General features: G+C 44.6%; 1 protein-coding gene across 2 annotated transcripts in view; it reads right to left on the reverse strand.

Annotated features, from left to right (window-relative positions):
- Positions 1-22,228, reverse strand: part of tgfbr2b (transforming growth factor beta receptor 2b) — a 29,233-nt gene extending 7,005 nt beyond the window's left edge. The window contains exons 1-8 of one of the 2 annotated variants that reach the window (XM_071532642.1): positions 22,034-22,228; positions 14,741-14,888; positions 14,358-14,551; positions 4,361-4,656; positions 4,009-4,257; positions 3,503-3,616; positions 2,873-3,010; positions 87-228 (exon numbers count right to left, since the gene is read on the reverse strand). In XM_071532642.1, coding sequence (XP_071388743.1) covers positions 87-228; positions 2,873-3,010; positions 3,503-3,616; positions 4,009-4,257; positions 4,361-4,656; positions 14,358-14,551; positions 14,741-14,888; positions 22,034-22,118 — 1,366 coding nt within the window. In that variant the 5' untranslated portion in view covers positions 22,119-22,228. Of the gene's footprint in view, positions 1-86; positions 229-2,872; positions 3,011-3,502; positions 3,617-4,008; positions 4,258-4,360; positions 4,660-14,357; positions 14,552-14,740; positions 14,889-22,033 lie in introns of both variants that reach the window. The other variant, XM_071532641.1, reaches the window with a different exon arrangement.
- Between the last annotated feature and the right edge of the window lie 309 nt (positions 22,229-22,537).

Raw genomic sequence — 22,537 nt, forward strand, 5'->3', positions numbered from 1 at the left:
CACTAAAAGCATGAAGTAGGTCATGAATGTCCGTGCCTGTGTGTGTGTGTGTGTGTGTGTGTGTGTACGTGTGTGTTTGCACTGACCTCCGATGGCTTCACACCTCGATGTCATCTCCCACATTACCAGGGCCATGGAGTAAACGTCGGTCTGCTTGAAGGACTCGATGTTCTCCAGGTTCAGTCTGGACTCCAGCACCTCCGGAGCCATGTAGCGCGCCGTGCCCACCTGCAGCACAGAGACCGAACATAGCGTTAGCACACATACACACACACACACACACTGCACATATGCATCCGCGAGAGACAAATAGAAAAGGACACACACAGACTCACTGTTTGTCTCAATTTCTGTCTCTTTTCTCTTTCACACACGCAAAGGAAAAAGACTGCAACTGCTCAAGGACATACACCCTTCCCAAACACATGCACACACACTCACACATTCACACACATTTTGGCACACTACTACATCTAGCTAGTACATCAGCTAGTATGTCTGACATGGGAGAGTGATGTTGTTTCATTTCCCATTGTCTGACTTATGATTTATAGTGCAGTTGCATCAATCAATAGTTGGGCTCGGTGACAATAAATCTGTCACTCTCTCCTGTGACTCACCTCCGGCTTTCACTGACTTGGAGGAGGTGCTGGAGCGGATACAGGCTACACCGGTGACACATTTCCCTTTCAGGTTGCTCAGCTGTTTGCTCTGTTTAATGCAAGCTCCCGCATGGAATATACTGTGATAACTTTTTACATGCTGCTGCACTGCTGCATTGTTCCTGCACTCCCAAGAGGAATTCCCTGCAAAGTCCTTTCTAACGCAGGCCTGATGCAGTGAGGGGAGTTCTGCACTGCAGTGGAAACCAGTTAAGCTGAACAGCAGATGGCCTGGCACAGTGCAGCAGAACTGTTGTTGCATGACTCGTTATTAATTTGCATGCCGGCCTCTGAGGCTGCGTTCCAGAAACATTCCGACTTCCTACCAGGAAAACTGTGATGGAACGAGTCAGAAGTCAAAGTAGGAAACTTGGGTGAGGTTTCTGACATCACGTCAACTTGGTGGCACACACTGTAAACGCTACACTGCATTGCTTTTACCATGTTTATAATCCTCAAAATGCACAGAAGTTAGATTTCCAGCATTGCACGACCTTAAATCCATCAAAACACCAGTGTAAAGTTGCACTTAAAGTTTCTGCCGTTCCATGCTAACTAGCTAGGTGACGTTGCTAAATATCATTGCGTGGGGAACAGTATTTTATATTGGGCAAAGAAAGTCTTGCGGGTGTCCGTGTTTCTTCCTGGGTTTTTCCGAGCTGGACCACTGGAACGCACTGAGGTTTTAATTACAACCTACCAGCTGGGAATTTCCGACATCCAATTGTGAATGGAACACAACATGACATGCAAGGGTTTGAATGATATTTTGAACATTTTGATGGCTAAAACTAGCTGCATACAGAACAGAAGCCAACAGTGCATAACCCCAGTGTACATTTTGTTACCAGCTGGCAATGGACTGAAGGAGAGCAGGTTATGATGTGCATGAGGATGTTTTTACTGTGTATGCATGTACTGTAGGTGTGCGTTTTTGTGTACGTGTGTGTGTGCATGCGTGTAGGGTGGGGTGTGTGTGCATTGGAGGGGTGGGGGGGGGGTCGCAAGAGTCTGTGTTAGCAAATTAGTCAACACCCTATCACCTGTCGCTGGTGCATTTTCAGCCAGTGAATCATAAATCATAAACAAGACAGACAAAGGTCACACTGACAGACAGAAAAAGAGAGTGAGAGACAGAGAGAGAAATACTGAGTGCTGCCTAAAGGGGTTTGGCAAGTCACAACAAACCCTTCACCTCTCCCTTGATCCCTTTTTTGCCCTGTCTGTCTCTCTCTGTCAGGTTTCTTGTGACAGCAAACTAGGTGTATCCCATCAAAACACAGCAACACACGCACAGCGAAGACAAAACAAACACGGACAGCTCATATCTTGCCAAAAACCAAACCAAAGCCTTATAATGGCATAACATGCGGGGCTTAGATGGCAAACTGAGCAAGCTACCATAACATCGAATTACAGATAATAGGCTTTCCCTGAGCTCCAAAACCCACTGCTTGTAGCAAAATATTAAATGGCTGACAGCACAGTATTCTAGCTTGTAACTGCAAGATTTGGACAAGGTGGATAGTCCCGGGATAGTCCTTTATACTTATAAATCCTATATGCCTGTTATATTGTCATATGAAGTTCTCTACACCTTTGTAGTGAAGTATTTTAAAAATTCAATTATAATATAAGTTAGCCTTCTTGTCAATTTCTGGCCACGTTTTCCACAGACAAGTTGCCTTAGATGGGTTACGTTTTAGGCATTTAGCTGACGCTCTTATCCCAGATCAAGCTAGTTATAATGAGTGAGCAGTGTCTTGCTCAAGGACACTTTGACCCTCTGGTTATGGGTCGCCACTCTAACCCCTAGGTCACCCTGCTGCCTCTGACATAAGTATGGTGTGTATTATAATAGAGAGTCCTTTATGCGGTTCGAATCTCCAGACAGGCTGGAAAATTGTGGGAAGGGAAAGTGGAGGAGTAAGTCTCTCCTCTCCCTTAACAACTACTGTCGAGGTGCCTTGGTGGCATTTAACCCCCAGCTGATCTGGTGGAGCCGCTCAATGGCCAACAGTAGCAGACCGCCTTGTACTGGGCAGCTCCCGGGTGTGAATGTGAAGCAGGGTATTGCTGAAGAAGAGCAAGTATGCTCAGTCGACTTCCCTGGATAAATAAAGGTTTAAAAAAAAAAGAAAGAAACCTAGTAAACCTGTAAATAAAAAAGCAAAGCTATTAGTAAACCAAGCAGCGGCTCGTCATCTGACCTGTCCGCTGTTGGCGAGGTCGTCGACAGACAGGGAGTTGTCCAGGCGGAGGCCCAGGCCAAAGTCACACAGGCAGCAGGTCAGGTCGGTCTTCACCAGGATGTTGGAGCTCTTCAGGTCTCGGTGGACTATGGGCACCTTAGGGGAACGATGCCAAAATAAAAGCATTAGTGTCAAATCAAGCGCTGATAAGTGTGTGCTAAGTGTTGATTTAAAAATAAAAGCATCAAAATGGCTAATTCTTGTAGTGAGGGTGTCAAAATAAAGCATAAACACAACATAAAAATATTGCAGGTGCATATTAGTTAGGATGTCAAAATAAAGGTATTAATACATTTCAGATTGCTAAAAATGAATAACGATGTCAAATGCATATGTAAGGCTGAAGCAACTTTATATGATGTTTGTTGTTTTCATCATGGCATCCGTTATTATTATTAGAAGTAGCATTAGTATTAATCTTGCTCTGGTATGATAGATAGACAGTTCGATAGACAGACACATACTCACACACACAAACACACACACACACACACACACACACACACACACACACATAAACCGCACATTGCTAGATAGATACATAGATACATAGATAAATTAAATGACACCACTGTCACACAGTTGTACCTTAGGGCGTCCACAGGGCAGGTGGTCGCTGTGGAGGTGGGCGACGCCCCGGGCCAGAGAGCTGCCCAGCACCCGCAGGTCCTCCCAGCTGAGCACATGACGTGTCAGATGCTCCTGGAGGTCAGAAGGGTGGGGGGATTGTCAGCATCGTAAAAATGAAGAAATAATGGCTGGAGGATTTCAAAAAGGTCAAATTTGATGATTTTTAAAAAAAGAGCTATTCTTCTCTTGACGTGGGAAACATGGTGCAACACGATCGAATTGCAGCTGAAGTACTGGGAAAGAAATGCAGCATTCTCCAGCTGTCATAAGATGCAATAAAACTGTCCCACTCATGCTTGGGTGAATTCATGAGTTGTATTGTGCAGTGTTATAAAACTGAAACTATTTACAGTGTCCTAGATATGTTTAAAATCTTCCTTCTACTTCTTACTTCTGATGAGCCACACTCATTTCCCACCTCTCCATTCTATTCTATTCTATTCTATTCTACATTAGAGTCTCACCTGTAGATTCCCTCTGGAGTGGAAGGCGGTGATGAGCCAGTACTGTTTCTCCACTTTCCTCTCCTCGGCTGTCAGGAAGTGGAGGATGTTCTCGTGTCTGAGGTCCGTGTCGGAGAAGATGTCCTTCTCGTTCTTCCAGGAGGCGTACTCCTCATACGGGAAGATCTTCACCGCCACCGTTTCAAACTGATCCGACGTGCTCTGCTTCAGCTTGGCCTTGTACACCTGGGCGAAGCGGCCCTTTCCCACCTGGAAGGTCAGAGGTTAAAGGTGTATCATTTTTAGACATCGATATACTGTCAAATTAATTGTTAACCTTTGTATAATTACTGCAAAGAAATGAGACCACTACCTGAAGATCCAGCTCTATGGGCAGCGGCTCGGTGTTGTGGTTCAGGTTGTTGGCGTGCGTGGAGCTGCTGTCGGAGCCGTCGTCGTCCATCATGATGGCGCAGGCGTCGCTGCAGTCCAGCCCGCCGGCCTTGGCCTTGCGCTTCTTGCTGCTGCTCTCCCATTCTTGGTTGAGCATGCGGCGGCGGTAGACGCGGTACCAGTAGAACATGGCCGCCACCACGACCGCCAGCACCAGCAGAGGCAGCAGGCTCACCAGGATCACAGAGACCACCGGGTCCTCCTTAGTCGGATCCACTACTGGGGAAGCGAGAGGAGAGCAGAAAGGAAGATAGGAGATTAGAGCTGGAATGGAGTATGAGGGTATGTAACGCCAGATCCAACAGCGGAGAGGAGACGAGTGGAGAGGACAGGACAGGACAATAATGCAGGACTGAGGGTGGATTACAAAATGATTTAGAATAGACCTGAACAACATACATGCACAAGCAGGAACGTAGTGGAGGGTAAACCCACCTAAACCCAGTTTGTCCACCTTTTTATTTACGGCAGAGTTTACCTACCTTTTGAAGCGTACATTTTTTAGAATGATCCCGGTGTGAGATATATGAAGAGTTTGTATACATTTCTATAAATCATGTTTTTTTCCAGGTAATATCAATCAAACAATCAAACTAGTGATGCATTGTCAATAGGTGATATCGGCTTTTCCAACAAAATGGATTTTGGATTCAGAAAGTACCTTATGTGAAGCAATACATGCAGTCAGTTCATTTTTTTTCTGGAATGACTCTCCATATGTGCCTAGGATCTTTTAAGGAGAAAAAGGCTTTCATTCATGCTTTGCTGAAAATATAATCATTTATGTTGGTGGTTGTTTTCCTTATAATGATGACAAGAGGTCATAGTTTATCCCCATTTTTATTTAGCACTACATCACTATGCACAACCCGACACTAAGGTCATGTAAGAGTAGACTAGGTATTAGAATAAAAGCCTTTGGAGATAGAGCATTAAGAGAGGAATTTTTTAAGTATGCACCTGGTCTCTGAGAAATAGAGGCAGCTAGACAGAAAAATGAGAAAGAGAGGCAGCTACACAGAAAAATGCTTCTTCATGCTAATAACCAGCACCACACTGGCATTAAATCCCAGGCTTCTATTTGCATTGCTGTCCACAGAAAGCTGAGAAAATCTCATTCACTGCACTTTATATAGTATTGTATTCTAAGATAGCAAGCCAAAATCCTTTTATTTTGGTAGTGGAAGGTTATAAAGTTCCCCCATCTAAATGCTGAGCTACTTGTGGGATCTTGGTGACATTATGGGTGGCTTTGAACTCTGAATCATAAAGGTCAGCGTAATAATAGTGAACATCAACAGAAGCTATAAATAGGTTTTTAATGTACCTTGTTCCCATTGTGGTGGATGCTGCCCAAAGTTACAAACATGAGTCATGACTCCAAATGCTTTTTCTGAAGTAACTTTGTCCCGGGTGTCTACCGGCCATCTCTGTCTTTTTTGGCAAGCAGCGCTAAATAGATGCATGTGGGAGCTGCCGTTGTGGTCACTGCTGTTACTATACGGCTACTGAAAACCTGTTTTAAGCACAGTGCTCATTTGCTAAAAGTGCACGTATTTTTATCTTGAGTCTCAGCGATGTCAGAAACAAGCAATAGCCCACCCTTTCCACTGAAAATAACAGGAAGAGATGGCAGAGCTGTACAGTGAGGTCTCCGGAGGACACACAATTTGCGTGGTTTGGGTGTTGCATGCAGCAGTACACTGTGCAGTCTACCCCCGCTGCACAAACCGTCGGTAACAGTCCAGTACCGGCATTTTCTTTTCAGAGGAGTGCTTTTTGAAGCCTGTGCTATGAATGAAAACAGCATGTAGTTCACCATTTAATGAAGCACTCTAAATCATGTCCTTTCCATCATAAACAATGAGTTAAAAAAAAAAAAAAAACACAAGAAAAATGTGGATCCGTATCTTTAAGAGTCTGATCTTGGTAGGGAACTCACTGTACAGTCAATACTCCTGCAGTGGGTACTGCCAACAGTGTAAGCAGCCTTTACAACCACATGAGCTATAGCATTAACTACTGCCTCTAACTCTGCCGCCAGCCGGGGCCGAGCGGCAGCCAAACCTGAGGCGGGGAGAAAACAGTAGAGAGCCTGTCTGCCTCGGCTTGGCCCGGCCCGGCTCGGTCTGGTCTGGTCTGGTCTGGCTGGGCACCTTCTCAAAGACTGTCTCGCTCGCACCACCAGTCAGTCCCTCAGGAGAACATTACATTACATTACTCCAGGGTGAAGCTGCCACACTGGCACACAGAGACCTGGGGCCGAGGAGGAGCTCGGACTCACAGTGCTGACCATTGAACCGGTCTCACCGCCTGCATCTTTCATGCATTAGGACTGCAGGATTTTTCAAGTGTGTCCCGTTGAGAGCGGGGCAGGAATGCAGCAACAGAACAGTAAACATGTAAAGTGAGCCCTCTATAACACCTACATTTGTGGCGTAAAAAAAGACTGATATTGATGCAGTAACATGGGTGCAGATTTGATTTGCAGCTGGCACCACAAAGCAGCAATGAAACATGTTTTGAAGATGCAGACTGAATCACTGTAAAAAAACATTAGACAACGTCTTTGTCAGGCCAATACTTGCCCTAACCTTCATTATACTGTTGTGATAGTTGTAGCTACTTTTAACTGCTTTGCTTAAAGCGAAACCTGTCATATGATTATATCATTAACCGTAAAGTAAGGCTGGTTCGTGCTTTAAAATCTCTCTTTAAAGACACGCTTGCCCTTTAATAAGTCGGGTATTGGGGCGTTGTGTGATCACGCAAGGCAAATTTATTTCACAGTGGGTTATGGCTGTGTGTGAGTGTGTGATTGATTGTCAAGCAGTAAAACTATCATTAAACCGCTTTGGGGTAAGCCGCGGATGCAATGAATCAAAAATACCGAACACAAACACACGCACCGATTTGAGACAGTTTGAAAGTTTGGCGATGAGACTGAATATAAGACTGCCAGAGAGTTAAACGCCTCTTCTCCAATTCCATGTGTCTGTATTTGTGTGTGAGTTTTAAGATTGTTTCAAGGTTTTTGAGTTTTACATTTTTTATCCTTGATGCATTTTGTGTGTGTGTGTGTGTATGAGGTAGAAAACCGGGAGAGAGTGGAAACAGTGCCAATCAGACGGTGCCAAGACAAACTGGTAATAGGACTCATGTTGCCTTTTCCAATCAGGATGCCAGAGTGTTCTCATGCAGCGCTCAATGAGGTTTGACACATCATTCAAAATAACAGAGGGATCTTCGCCTTCGGCCTGCAATTAAACACGTCATCAGTCAGTGTGTGTGTGTGTGTGTGTGTGTGTGTTGGGATTTAGAAGCCTGCCACCATCAAATCTCTGACTCATGCTCTTAATGCTCTAACCGATCGCTAATTACCTGGATTCTCACAGTGTTTTGTGAATAACAGAGTTGAGCGCTGGATATTAAAGAGGAACTATTTTCCGAGGAAAATGAGGGAGCCAGACATGATTTCATGTGAAAAACAGGTGATGGGTGGATAGAAGGAAGCCATTATAAACACTGAGGAGGTTGAACCACACTTCCAGCAGGCCAGCTCTATGCAAGTTTGTCTGCTGAGCCAGCAGTAAGGCTTCTTTTGAGGCTTTTACTATTAATATTAATGCATCCAACATTGGCTTGATCAAACATTTCCATGAAAAGGATAGTGGGTATTCTGTGATGTCATATTTTCATTTATTTGTCATGGGAAACTGTGCATTATCCATCTAATCTGCATTTGATCTTTTGGTATTGATTCAGATATTTGGTTTTTCATATAGAAAATGTGGGACATTATATAGTATATAGAGTTGTAAATTCTCCTCATGTCTTCTGCAAACATTCAAAATATATTGAACCGCTCTATTGTCCATGTCTGCTACACACCTGGGGTCAACCAACTGTAACACTGATATGGAGACGATAACGGCTAACAGGTGAAGGATGACGTCATGTCTGGAGGGTGATGGCTTTATGATAATGTCTAGGAAATAGCAGGCATTTGCTGATAAGATGCTGCTGTAGTGTTTTGATTTCCCATCAACTATCATAAAATAGATAAAACAGAAAGCCTTTCTTAGGATTCACACAGTAAATAGAAGCACTGCTCAAAGTTATCAGCTAGCTCATCTAAATGCAGTTGCACTTGTTGCACTTCAGGCAGTTTATTTACCCTCCAATTGACAAAGTTTATACCTCAATAAAGTTGTTTACCAGTTTTTACCCTCCTAAATGTGTATAAATAACTCGCCTTTATCCAGGCTGGTATCATGTTATGGTGGGCGTGGAGGAATCCAGCCACAGGGAGGCTGGTAACACCGACTATAAGCGAATATCACACTCACTATTTACTTGTTATGGTAACAGCACTCCGTTTACAGCCCAGACTGCTTCATAAACACAGCTCATATCTCTCTCGCTCCGTCTCCGCGCCGCTCTTTTTACTCCCTCTCTCCTTTCCATCACAGCCCTTCAATCACTTTATCTCCCTGTCTCTATCTCTCCATCTCCCTTTGCTTCCTCATTCCTTCTCATCATTGGTCTGTCTTGGCCATGAATCTCTCTCTTCTCTTCGCCTCACTTTGTCTCTTCTTTTCTTTCTCTCTTTCCCCCCTTCTTTATGCATCTCAGATTTGGCCTGCCTGTGAGTCATGTCTCTATAAAGCAAGTCTGCTGTGTGACTGAATGACTGATGTGCTGGCTGACGGCAAGCCAAGATTCCACAGTGAGAGGAGGAACTGTAAAAATAATAATAAAAAAACAGATCTTGGAATATGCACACAGAGCAACTTTTTCCTCCACTGTTCCATCTATCTTCCTCTCCTCTTCCTCTTTGCAGGCTACACCAAAAATGCACAGAGAATAGAATTTTCCATATTTTTGTTTCTTCTCTGATTGTCTTCCTCTTCTTTTCGTTCCTCTGTTATCATCAAAATAGCCCCATGGCAGAAAAAACCCCCCAATTCAGATCATGAGGAAGATTTCATTCATAGTCATGGATGCCAAAATACCCCCTGAGATAGCTGGGAGGGGATCAGGCGACATCTGCACAAATATACTGACAGTACGGAGTCAAAGAATCCATGTGAGAAATGAATTAGCCCTACATCGATCTTGTTCCTGATGCGGTTGGGTTAGTAAGACTAACTTTCACACCAGCAAAGCGGTAAATAAAGCACTAAAACAATGACAAGTCACTATTTACTGTCAGTACCTCCCTTCATACTGAAACTGTCAAGTTCACAAGCTCCAAAACACATGTGTGCAACTGACACCGCCTGTCAGGCTGTGTGAGTCTGCTCCAGATCGTCTTTACAGGATCTTTATTAGAAACAACTGGCGGTCGCAGAGATCCGGGCCGGTGTTTCAGAGCAGGAGCGCTAATCTCCGATCAGGTTTTACGCTCTTGTCGCAATGATGGTGAAAGTATAGGAAGCCGGATCGCTGATTTGAACTCAACGCTAGCTAATTATCACAGCTCAGACGCTGTATTCCTGAAGTAAGAACACTGGCGACCAAGTGGGATACGGCACCTATGTTGTTCTCTTCGCCATCCTTCCGGTCATTTTCGATTATGCAAATGGCTGTAAAAAATAACCTCATAAGTAGGGATGGGATCGCGATATGATTTGATGCGCGATATGGGGTTCATCATTTGATACCACCATGATATGATGTCATAAATAAAAACAACAGTGATCTAGGGTCCCTAGTTATCACAGAAGTTGTACTGCCATATTGTATGTGGCATTAGTACTGCAGGATGGCGTAACAGCAGCAGAAACTCCAGAAAGCTTATAAAACTTATCTGTAAACTGGACACAGCCTTGCATCCTACTTTAAGCAGCTTTCATAAACAGCGGCTCTGATCTACTATTTGTTATCTCACCACTGAGACAGTGACAACAACACAGCAAGCGTTTCCCTGCTGATTTACTGACATCTGTTTCTGATAGCCACACCATCAAAATCATCTAGCCCTGTTTGTGTTTTAGGTAGTGCTATCAAAATGTTCATTACATCGTACTGACACACTGATAGGCACATGCAGGAATACGCTCAAACACACACACACACACAAAATCTTTAAGTGTGACTCTCAAGCAATAAACCACATGGGCCAACACTATTACAGGCGCGTCATAAGAATGCAACGCTGGGGAAGAACAATGCAAGGCATTTGTAGAGGAATAAGCCATGGCACTGGTCCAATAAACAAACATGGACTTCCTGCAACATGTATCCTCAATGGGAGGAAGGGACCACAACCCTTATCCTCTGGGGCTGTGTGTGTGTGTGTGTGTGTGTGTGTGTGTGTGTGTGTGTGTGTGTGAGATAGAGAGAGAGAGATAGAGAGACAGTAGACAAAGATAGAGAATGATAAACCTAGACTAGAGTAAACCAGCCTGAGTGTCAGTTATAAATATGTATGAGCTTATGACTTGACAACGTCAGTATGAAGTGTTTCACTTTGTTCCCACCTTACAATGTCTTTATCCTGTAATTTGCCAGAGTGTTGTTATCTCAGAACAGCTCTCCTGCAGCTGGTAGGGGTTCAGGCCCAGATTCACTTAAGGTGTACACAGGGAAGAGCGCACACTATATCAGCAAAATGTCCAAATCAGAATTCCATGCTATTTTCTAACTGTGCACAATGAATGGGAAGTGATGCTTAATAACGTTGGTGAAAAGTAAAGCCTCTGCGCCTGCCATGGTCATGCATATGTAAATTATATGCACATCTCTAATTTTGCCCACATAATAGATATTTGCAGGCAAGGCCATGCAAATCGAGATTGCGCCCAGTTCACTGACATTTTGCAACACCAACTCCCCTAAATTATTGTAGATCCTTTGAAAGGTGCCGTAAAGAAGGAGCTATTTGCTTGTACAGTGCTATTTTAGATGGCTTGTTTGCACCACAACTTGATCTATGGAAATTCTTTCATGAAAAAGGAAAAGCCTGTGCTCTTAGCGCAAGCAACTACGGTGCAAATTGCCCTCACAATGCGATGTTAGTGAAACTGGATCTCAGTGTCTTGCTGAAGGACTCTTCAGCAGGGCGGATGTTTTCCAACACAGGGCTTGAACACAGGTCAGCCAGTTGAAGGACGGTCTCTTTAACCACCAGGCCACCCAGCCGACGCCCACAGTACAGCAGAGCAGAGCAGACTTCAATTTAAACCAACAGCCCGCTGAGTATACTTCACTGTCATCCACCATAGAGGTGTTGTGTGCCTGTTGGGCCTGTTCACCATGTGCTGGAGATGTTTCTGATTTGACTTAAACACAGACAGGAAACCACATGTCTGAGCTCTCCAGCGTGGCTGGTCTACACACACACACACACACACACACACACAGAGTGAGAGAGAGACCTACCCTGCGTTCAGCCCCGACAAAACGTAGCAAAACGTTTATTTAAATGGAAACGGTGGTGCGTTGAACACCCTGTTGTGTTACGCAAGCGTTGCAACTATAGCAGCTGAGAAGGCCATTCTTTGCGTTATTTTCGAAGAATTTTCGGAGCCTGATGAAATCGGTTTAAATATGTGTTTAATACTTAAGCAATATCACACGAGAGGGAGTGCTGTTGTACTGTATATCAGCATATATAATATAATATAATATAATGATAAACTGTTGTATAATACAAAATACGCTCGATGTTACAGTCACTGCCCTTGCCGTCCAGAATAGCAGAGAACATCCCAATCGAGTGAAGGGGTTTGTGGAAACTGTGCTTCCTAATTATAGTGATCCAACATTTGCCTCGCATTTCAGGATGATAATACACTTCTTACCTTCGAGACTGTGTTACGATCTACGAGTATTAGACCTATCATTATTGCTGATCACTGTTGTTGTGATATGATATTGTAATATTTACCATTATATATTTAGAGGAGTAGAGTGGAGTAGAAAAGTTTATGAAAGTGTCACTCCACTACATACAATAGCAAAAAATACAAATATGTCTTATATGTCAAATATGTCTGTGCGCACTGCCTTTTAAATAGGGCGGGGTTTATATACACGTCGCTGCTGATTGGGTAACACCTCTGACACACCCACCAAATGAGAGACAACGTACCACAAAGCCCGTTGCACACTGTTTCACACTGTTTCGAGGAAACATGACGTTCAACCCGGAAACCGTAGCAAAGCGGTGCACACCGTTTTCAGATTGACTGTGCCCCTAATGTTTTTTCTCAGCACTGTGAGAGACAAGAGTGAAACATGACGGAGAACCTTACTGGCGCAGCACCCATTCACCATACTGAGGAATCCCCTACCTGATATTTACGCCTGATGCAAACGCTTCTTTCCACTTCCTGTTTATGATGACAATGCACGCTCACTCAATCAGCCCACTAGACAGTAGCAGCCATGATAACCTCAAAAAGCCCCCAAAAAAACCCACCCACAACCTCTGACAAGCAAGCAAGCAGCTTTCCATGCCAAGAAACACATTAACTTTCCTCGTCTGTGGTTGGAGAAAGAGGCGGAGAGAAACACAGGAGGAGGAGGAGGAGGGGGCAGGGTGAGAAGAAGATAACAACAAGGAGGAATGAATCAATGAGAGAGAGTAGTAGAGATAGAGAACTGGCAAGGGAGAGTCAGAGACCATGGACAAAGGCATTTGATGCATTTGGTTGCTCATTTACAGTTAGTAGTTGAGGTAGGTATGAGGAAGGAGGAGGCATTACTCTATGTAAATGGCAGCATGTTTCTGTTGCACTGCACTGCTGAGTGAACAGATAACATGCTGATTTTATAGCTGGATGGCTAGATATGCAATCAGGGACTAACAAGTATATCGGCGCCGTCGGGTGAAAACTCTTTAATGTTTTAACTTCAATTGAAGGGTCACATGTTCCTCTACAGGATGAAAAATTTGTACAACCCTTGGGCCTATGAAACCAGTTCAGATCCATTTGGATGACCTCAAAAATGCATGACTGTTAACAAGGCTGTTTTTCTTAGTTCCTGAAAAATTGACATTTTGGAGACAAAAGGTTTTCACCCAGCAGCGACAATAATTTTCAGATTGGAAGTGGAAAGCTGATCTCACTACTTTTACGAATTCATAGTATTCCCATGACGTCACATGCATTTCTTACCATATGGCGCTTTACAATACACACAGCTCATAATTTATTAAAATCACCTGTTAATTTTCCTACCAAGATGGCCGTGTGGTGATGTAACAGAATACTATGAATAGGGATAGTAGCCTATAAAGGTGGTGCCATGATAGTCCCTGAAATTCCTAACTTCTACCCTGCACAATACCTGTAATATCTGCTCTCTATCTAAATTGCTGAGCTTAAATAGCCTTGCTTGGTTAAGTTGGTGCCATTTGCATGATTTGGCTTTTTTCTTCTCTTCCAATTTACCTTATTCACACGGCGGCCATATTGAACACTCAGGTAGGAAACTCTACCTTGAAGAGCAAGTCCAGCCCAGCTACTCCTACTCCTACATTTCACGGATTAAAAAAACACATTAGAAACAAATGGACCTCAAGAATCCAGAGGTATATAGGTTGACATTTTAATATATTTGACCCATTATCGCTAGCTACCAGAGTCTAGCCTAGGTAGCTAGCTAGGAGCTTGCTAGTACGCTAGCTAACTAACTTCCCTGCTAAATTCAAGCAGTCTTTGTGGTTGTTGTTCCTGAGATTGCTAGCTAATTTGATAACTGTTAGGTCTATCTGACGTGCTCACTTATGTGTTGAAGTAGCGCTACTTTTATATACCAATCTTCTGGCTAGTGTTTCCCACCTCGAGTGTTCAAAATGGCTGCCATACAGTCTGTTACATCAAACACATTTAAAGCAGCTGAATGAAGACCCAAACATAGTCTTGTCCCCATTAGAGGGTGTGAGGGTTCTCAGTGGTACTCACTGGGGTGGAAGGACAGCTTGTCGTTACACTCCTCCTCGGTGCAGGAGCAGAAGTGGGCCATCCCGTGGGTCGTGTTTTTCTCCCTCATCACACAGGTGGAGCTGTTGTAGTCGTCCAGCAGAACGCCATACAGCGGCTTGGAGGGGTCGTGGCAAATTGTCTCCACTGTGAATGTGCTGTTCTCTCTCTTCCTCCTGGAGAGAGAGAGAGAGAGAGAGAGAGAGAGAGAGAGAGAGAGAGAGAGAGAGAGAGACAAAGCAGAGAGATGTAGTGATGAAGATACAGTGTAAAAGCCTCCACAGCAATCTAGCTGATAGCACACACGCGCTAACATACATTCACACCCAAACAGTTTTGGCTCCCAGGCTCGCAGGTATACGTACCAGACAGCGACGCAGACCTCCTTGTTCTCCATACAGATGGATGTGATGGAGCAGTTGGACAGGCAGGTCCCGGTGCCGTTACAGGAGGAAAGCTCCGTGTCACAGAACTTACACAGCTGGTTCATGATGGACTGGGGCAGCATGCCGGCTGGGAGGAGAACACACACAGAGGAACAGGTCACTCACTCCTGTCATAAGATGGGTTTTCATCAAGTATTTTGATGCGATGATGTATGATGATGTATCAAATTAGAAACGCTGAATGGAAACAGCAAATTTCAGTAACAGTTCCTTCATATTGCAAAAAACATTTTTACACTGGCTTGAGACAGAAACGTTTTTGGTTGATAAAGAAATTATGGAATAAATAGCGATGGAAACGCATCTGTCGATTGAATTAAGAGTCTTTCCATATTTCTCGACGCTGACGACATAGTATGTTCGCTATACTGCTTTTTTGCTTGAACCCAGCTGATGGAAATGCACCTACATAATTTTGCAACATTTTGTCAGACTTGAAAAGCTCACTGATTTGACACGTGGACACATTGCAGCATGTCAGCATACTCTGAACTACATTCTCACACATACAGTACAACATAAACGCCACATGAAAGCATCCGCTACCTGAATTCAACCAGGTCAGGACCATAAACAACTGTCAACACAGACAACCACCACCGGGTCAACACCTACGCCGAGCTGCACTGTATACGCAGATCGACCACCTCAAACACACAGGATGGGGCCTAAGGAAACCATCTAGCTATGCAAAAATAGGTCAGAACCACACAATCCCATCAACATAGACAACCACAAGTGAATCAATAGGCTGCCTGTGCCAAGTTACAGCATATTCCCGGATCAAACCACTTGAAATACAACACAAAACCTCATGAAATCTTCTAAATGTCTGCTGAATGACTATGCAAAAGGCATTTCCAGAAGGGACAGATATATCAAGTTCCTTCTTTTTTTTCATTCATTCATTCATACATTAAATACAGGATGTGAAACATGGTCTAAACCTATTTGGTGTTAAGACTGCTGTAGTTTTTTTCTGGAAGCAGGAAAGATGAATGGACAACTCTCTAAATGTGAAGTCAAACCAATACATGTAATTGAAAACAAAACATGATATACTGTATGTATAATCAGCCTTTATTAGCATGCATTAGAAATGTCATCAACAATTGTGACATGACTAACTAGGCTATAAAGGTTAAATGATATACAATAAACATATATTGTAAGTGGGAATGACTCCAGATGATCTTGTATTATCTTTATTGCTTACTAACTGTAGGCCTAAGTTGTTTTCCTATGTTTAGCAGAACCACAAAGACAATTTGAGTGGGATAGGTTGCAGCTGTAAACCTAAAATCACTATTTATTATTCTGCTTTAGAAATGTGACTTTCCATCCCTTTCCATCTTCATTTCTCCTTCATGTTAAGTTCAGTTATCGATTTAAATAGGGGCAGGAGTTGTTGCAGCATGCATGTAAGTAAGAGTGGGTACAGTGGGTAGTTCTGAGAGCTGGTTGGTTTTGCAGTGCGTTAGGTTGCGTGCTGCCTGGGTTGGCTGCGTAATCAGTACAATCTGATCCTTGTCGTTCTCGTTTAGCCTGGCTCTAGCCTCCTGCACCTCTCTGATCTCTGTCTGCTCTGTGACCTGTTCAGACCTGCCTCACTCACTCAAAGCCCACTGGCTCTGCTGGACTGGGAGAGTCTGCTGAAACTCCTATATCAGCCTTTTTTTAAACTGCTTGATGGAACTTAGAATGGGCCGGAGGGCTGGTTTCTGCATGTTACAGGAGCGCTGGTGCGTTTTAATGAGCCTGCAGGACAGGGTGTCTTCAGGGTTAGAGAGACCTTCCTTCAGCCGGAAGAGCCGAGGTCAAGCCTCCATATCGCCAAGCAGCCCTGCTGAAGTGTCCTTGAGCAAGCTACAGTTTACATATATGTATACTTTTGCTTGGATAGGTTGCAGGGCCGGTTTATGGTGGAGCTCAATATGACAGGACTCTATTTTCTACAACAGGTGGCATTTTAAGTGAAATTAAATGTTTGACAATATTCTCTAATTATTAATTGCTGAATCCAAAATCATGATACACGATTATACATACTTAACTGATCAGCCCTAGGATCAGTGAAGTATCTAGTTGGTTGGTTCAAGTCAATTATAGTGAGCTGTACTATATATAGCTGAATTGTGCTGAGTCCTGACTACCTGACTACCTTAGTCATTACCATTAAAGACAAATGGTTTGAGGCCAGTGTGTCAGAGTCAGATGTCTGGGCCAGAAAGACGCTGGTACACACACACTACACGCATCTTTTGGTTCCTTTATAGATTGAGTGTAGAGGTTGTCAGATATGATAGAGTGCCAATTCACCACAGCATGGACAGAGACTCTCTCCCCAACAACAACAACAACACCCCTCGCAGGTCTGAAAACCAACGCATAGACAAAACAACAGTATGGAACGCAGCCAGCACTATCGTGAAATCAATCGACACGGCCCACTTTTCAAAGCTCCAAACTCTGAGATCTGTCCGGAGGTTAGGGTTTTAGCTTCGGCACGCATGAATTCTCTTTGCGCTCCTTCATGTTGTCAAACTCCACCGGCTCTCTTTTAAGACCTCAGCTGCCCTGTTACAGTGTGCATGTGTGTGTGTGTGTGTGTGTGATACCTGATCACAGTCCCCATAAGCTGGGTTATTCATTTAACAGGAAGCACAGCTAATTTACTTTCAAGACACATTCTCTCACACAGACTGTGCTGCGGGGCAGGACAGACAGCGTGAAATAGCAGAGTAGTAACACCCACACACAACCTCAGAGACAAATAAAACCTGCCCATTTAGTGCAGTGAAGTGCCATAGAGACAGAATGAATTCGAGTGAGTAATAGGGGTTGAATTACAGTATGTGCAGTCAGTTGTGTTTTTTTCAGATAGTGAGCTAAAGTTGGTCTTTTCTAGTGATGATTCATCTTTATTGTATTGTAACGTAATACTGATTTCACATTAAGAGATGAAAAGATCTTATAAACTGTCAGCTTTTGATTATAGTTTTTGGTCTTTATGATACACCCACTTAAAACAATTAGAAAGCAAAAAAGACCAAACTTCACTGTCGCCTTCACTTGCGCTTCGGGATTTATGAAAGAAAATAACAGAGCTACTGAGCTTCAAAGTTGGAGGGCGCAGCGTTGAAACCCTTCCTTTGAAGCTACACCAGATCGCGCCGGTGCAGATAGGTGAAGGGTAACTGTGCATGACGGCCTGCGGTGGTATGTGGGTCATTGTTCCAGCTGCTGAAATGCTTTCTCTCTCTCTCTCTCTTTACTACGACTTCTGTTCATCCAGAACCGCTTTCCCCGCTGCAGCTCCAATGCGTAGGAATGTCAGCGTGAAAACACAAGTGACCTCAGTGCATCACAGGAAAGTGGAGAAGAAGGAAAGCGTGGGTGCGTGTGTGTGGGTGTGTGTGTGCGCTGCGCTGTCATTAATGTGCACTCAGTGGCTCCTGAAGGGACTATAATTGAAAGTTTATGTTTCTTTGTGCTCCTGTGACTCCAGATAGGAATCCCTGCTACTGTAACCTGTTTCTGTTTCTACTAAATAAGCTTGATGAATGACAGTGTGAAGACCGACTTCTAGCCACATGACAAGCCTCTACATGAAAATAAAGCCACTTCTTCTTCTGCAGCCTGAACTGAACCACACATCTAGGTACTGAAACTCTTACAAAAGCACCGCCGAGTGCCACGTGAACGCGGGACACCTCGTCCCAATCAGCTGAAATATCCCCCTCTATTTCCTCTGTTTCTCTTCCCTTTTCTATCGTTTTCCAAAAAGGCTGAGGATGTGAGCTCATGGTGGAAGGGAGGACAGACAGGAAACCCGACTGCCATTTATCACACAGCACACAGGAGAAACTGCTCCGGACCGTTCAGAAGTGTGCTTTTGATTGGGGAAAAAAGCGACTGCATGGGTCAGCGTTGCTTTAAACAGCAGGTCGGGTTTCAAAATGGGTTTTGCGCGCCTGTTCCTTGCGCGTCTCCGCATGGCAGGAGCGCTAGTGAGGTTTAACGAGGCTCGCTCCCAGGGTGAAGCTAAAGTTACTGCGAATCTAAGCCTGAGGAATAGATGACGCTTTTCTCTGGCCGTGCAGCACGTACGGAAGAAAGCCGAATATATCTGCATGGAAAGAAGAAGAAGAAGCCCTTTTTTTTTTTTTTTTTTTGCGCTATTCAGTTTCGTCCCGTCACCGAAATGAGGAGGGACAAGCGGCAAGAGGCTGTGCGGAGCTACATAACTGTCCCAGCGGGAGGCGCGGCTCTCTCCCTCCGCTCCTGAAAGTTATCCTCCCTCCTCCAACTCCCTCTTAATCCTCCTCTCTCTCTCCGACTTGGCCGTAATCCTCTCTTTCCTCCCTTCTCTATCTTCCACCCCACTTTTTTTCCCCCTTCTCTCTCTGTCTCTCTCTCTCTCTCTCTCTCTCTCTCTCTCTTTCTCAAGTTCCCTCTCTCCCTCTGCCACCGCCCCCTCCCTCCCTCCCTCCGTCCCTCCCTCCCGCTCTTGGACCAAGGGGTTCAGTGAAGCGAGCTGAGAGGCGATAGCTTTGGCCCGGCCACGAGGAGAAGTCGACTAATATGGTCAAAATCAAACCCAGACACTTCAGTCGGGGTCGGGGATGAATGACCCCTCTTCTCTTCTCTTCTCTTCTCTTCCCTCCTCTTCTTGTCTCGTCTCTTCTCTTCCTCTCCCTTCCCTTCCGCTCAACACTAAACACACTGAGGCCCAGTGAGGTCAGTGTAAACAGAGTAGGACGCTAGGGCTCTGCAGGACTGGCCAGGGTACACACACACACACACACACACACACACGCACACACACACACACACACACACACACACACACACACACAAGCTATTTCACACACTGGCTTGGGGTCTCTCTGGTGACAAACCAGCCCTTCTCTAGTTTACTCATCGAGATTACAAACCTTTACTGAGCAACCAGTGAGACATGGATTCAAACTTCTGTCTCCATGCTGGAAATCAAACATCTAGATTAGATTAGATGTAACTTTACTGATCCACACAGGGACACTGGGTAAAGTCAATCAGTCAACCACAGAGAATTCCCCCTTGGTCAAAAGAGACAGTTGGATTTACAAGCTCACAGGTGGAGCTACACTCTTGTACCAGTCTACTTTTTCCTTCTACGGGAGCAACTTCCGTCGGACAAAACGTCGACTAAGCATTAGGACAGGGGAATGCACACGCAGGCGAGCGGTGGCCTCTTCCCTGACATGAGAAAGGTTCGCTAGAAAGGAAGGAAGAAGGAACCTTCCTCTGACAGCCCGCCGGGCGGATGGCTATCGACATCAATTGAACGAAAACAAAAAGCCCCCCCAGATAAAAACAACAGAGTCCGGCCCGTGTGTTTAGATAACCAGAATATCAAGCTGGTCTGGTACTGGGAGAGTGGTGAGCAACTTCCTCCGGCCCAGGCACTCTGGAGGAGTCAGGGCTTAGATTGGAATAACATGGGGCGTGTGTGTGAGTGAGTGTGTGTGTGTGTGTGTGTGTGTGTGTGTGTGTGTGTGTGTGTGTGTGTGCAGGCACGCATTTGCGCTCATGTGTATTGGTGGGGAACATGGGGGCATGTGTATGTGGGTGGATGTTTGTATGAGTCTGCTTTTGTGTGTGTGTCTGTACGCTTGTGTGTGTGTGTGTGTGTGTATGTGTGTGTGTGTGTGTGTGTGCGTGTCTATTTGTGACACTACATACAGTACAATGCAGCAGGACCACACAGTCCCATTGGTATGTGGGATTTCCAGGTTCAAAATAGGCCCCAACCGTGGGAGGAGGGCAGGAAAAAACAGCCAGAGAGGAGGGCAGAGAAGAGGAGAGGAAGAGGGACAGAGAAGAGGAGAGGAAGAGAGCAGAGCGGAAGAGAAGAAGAGGGCAGAGAGGAAGGAAGCAGAGAAGAAGAGGGGAAGAGGGCAGAGAGGAAGAGAGGAAGGGGCCAGAGAAGAAGAGGGGCAGAGAAGAGGGGAGTGAAGAAGAGTCAAAGAGGAATATCAAAGTGTTAAGCAACTAAGGCTGAATTATGTTTTCAACCGTTGTCATAACAGAATATTTTATAGGTCTCCTGAAAAACTATTGGCCTATATCAACCTGTGTGCATCAGTATATAGGATATGCGCTTTGCACTGTAAGCAGAACTCACTAAATCTGATGCACCGGCTGCTACTGTATGACCACAAAAGCAATGAATCTTCAGTCTGCACTAAAATGATATGCACCTGTCAGAGTGTGGGGAACTTTCTGCGGTGTATTAAAGGTGGGAGGTGTGACGGTATGACACATGGAAAGAGGCCAAGTCTGTTAAATTGCCACTCTTAACACCTGGGATTACAGAGCACATGCTACCATCATGCAAACCTTTTACTAGGAGACAAGGATCTTGATCTTTTTCAGCCCAGGAGCCGAAGGAGAAATAGTTTTGTCTGTGGAGACCCAGATTTATGAGAGCAGATTACTACTGCTGTCAAGCAGGAACCAAACAGAAGCAGACCTGCTGTGATGCATTTTGGATTTTAAGTCACATTTTGAGAAATGCAGCAACAGAAGCAGAGATTCCGGTGGCAGGGGAATATCTGCAATCCACAACAAGGATCATATACTTAGAAAAATCTATATACATCTTAATAAGTTGTTTAATATTGTATTGACTAACCCTAACCCTAACAATATAAAATGTTTTAAATGATAATAAATGATAATTAAATGATAATTAAATGACTTAAATGACTTGTTAAAATGGACCTATTTTTGCAGTGAATATGACTGGGCTATGGATGAGCATTATTAGCTAAACTTGCCAAATTGGCAAAAATTGATTTAATTTAAAGCCATGGATTTCTCAGATTTGACAGATTTGAGATGTGGCTATATCCCTACTGTAGACTGCTGTTGTACAATGTAAGAAAAAACTCTTGGTATCAGCGTTGCTGCAGTTGCAAAACAAGTCAGTGTGCTGCCTACACAGAAACTAAGAGTGAGCAGCAGCAGTGGGCATAGCTGGGCCCACTATGAGTCACCTGTTGCGCCTGTGGAGAGCCGTGCGTAATGCTGAAAAGTTCAGACCACATTTACCGGCTACAGGATTGTTTTAAATATACTGAGCAATAGACTGGCATGAGATGATCTAGTGACCTGTCAGTGAACAGTCAATGCGCTGTGAAAGATCGGGATATGCGTAAAACTCACCTACAGTCCCGGACTCCAGCAGCACGCTGACGAACAGGACAGATAGAGCTCCCCGTAAGAATAAAGAAAACCGCTGGCGCTCCATGTTTCTGCGCAACTCTGTCCGCCGATTTTCATTCAGATGAAGCCAATAACGGCTAAAGGTAAACGGAGAAAGTCCGGTGGAGGAACGGGTTTGGTGTGTCAGCCTTCCGCCGTGCGCTCCGCTCCGCAGCTGGAGAGTCACTGCCGAACCGTCCCGTGGCCATACACACCACACACACTCCTCTAACAGGAAATCATACGAGGGGAGGCGGGAGGCAGGGCGCTCTCTCGCTCTCTCGCTCTCTCTCTCTCTCTCTCTCTCTCTCTCTCTCTCTCTCTCTCTCTCTGTGTGTGTGTGTAGGCTAATTACCAATCCAAACATTTGAAATCGGAACAGTAAACAACTCTGTAGAGATTTACATAAACTCAGGGTCGTGAAATGTTGCTTGCTTGTTTTTCGTGAAGTAGTCTATAGAGTTG

The sequence above is a fragment of the Centroberyx affinis genome, unplaced genomic scaffold (assembly GCF_046629955.1).
Source record: "Centroberyx affinis isolate AG114_WGS23_722 - 3 ecotype Tasmania unplaced genomic scaffold, CSIRO-AGI_Caff_v1 ptg002231l_1, whole genome shotgun sequence".
In the NCBI taxonomy this organism is placed as follows: Eukaryota; Metazoa; Chordata; class Actinopteri; order Beryciformes; family Berycidae; genus Centroberyx; species Centroberyx affinis.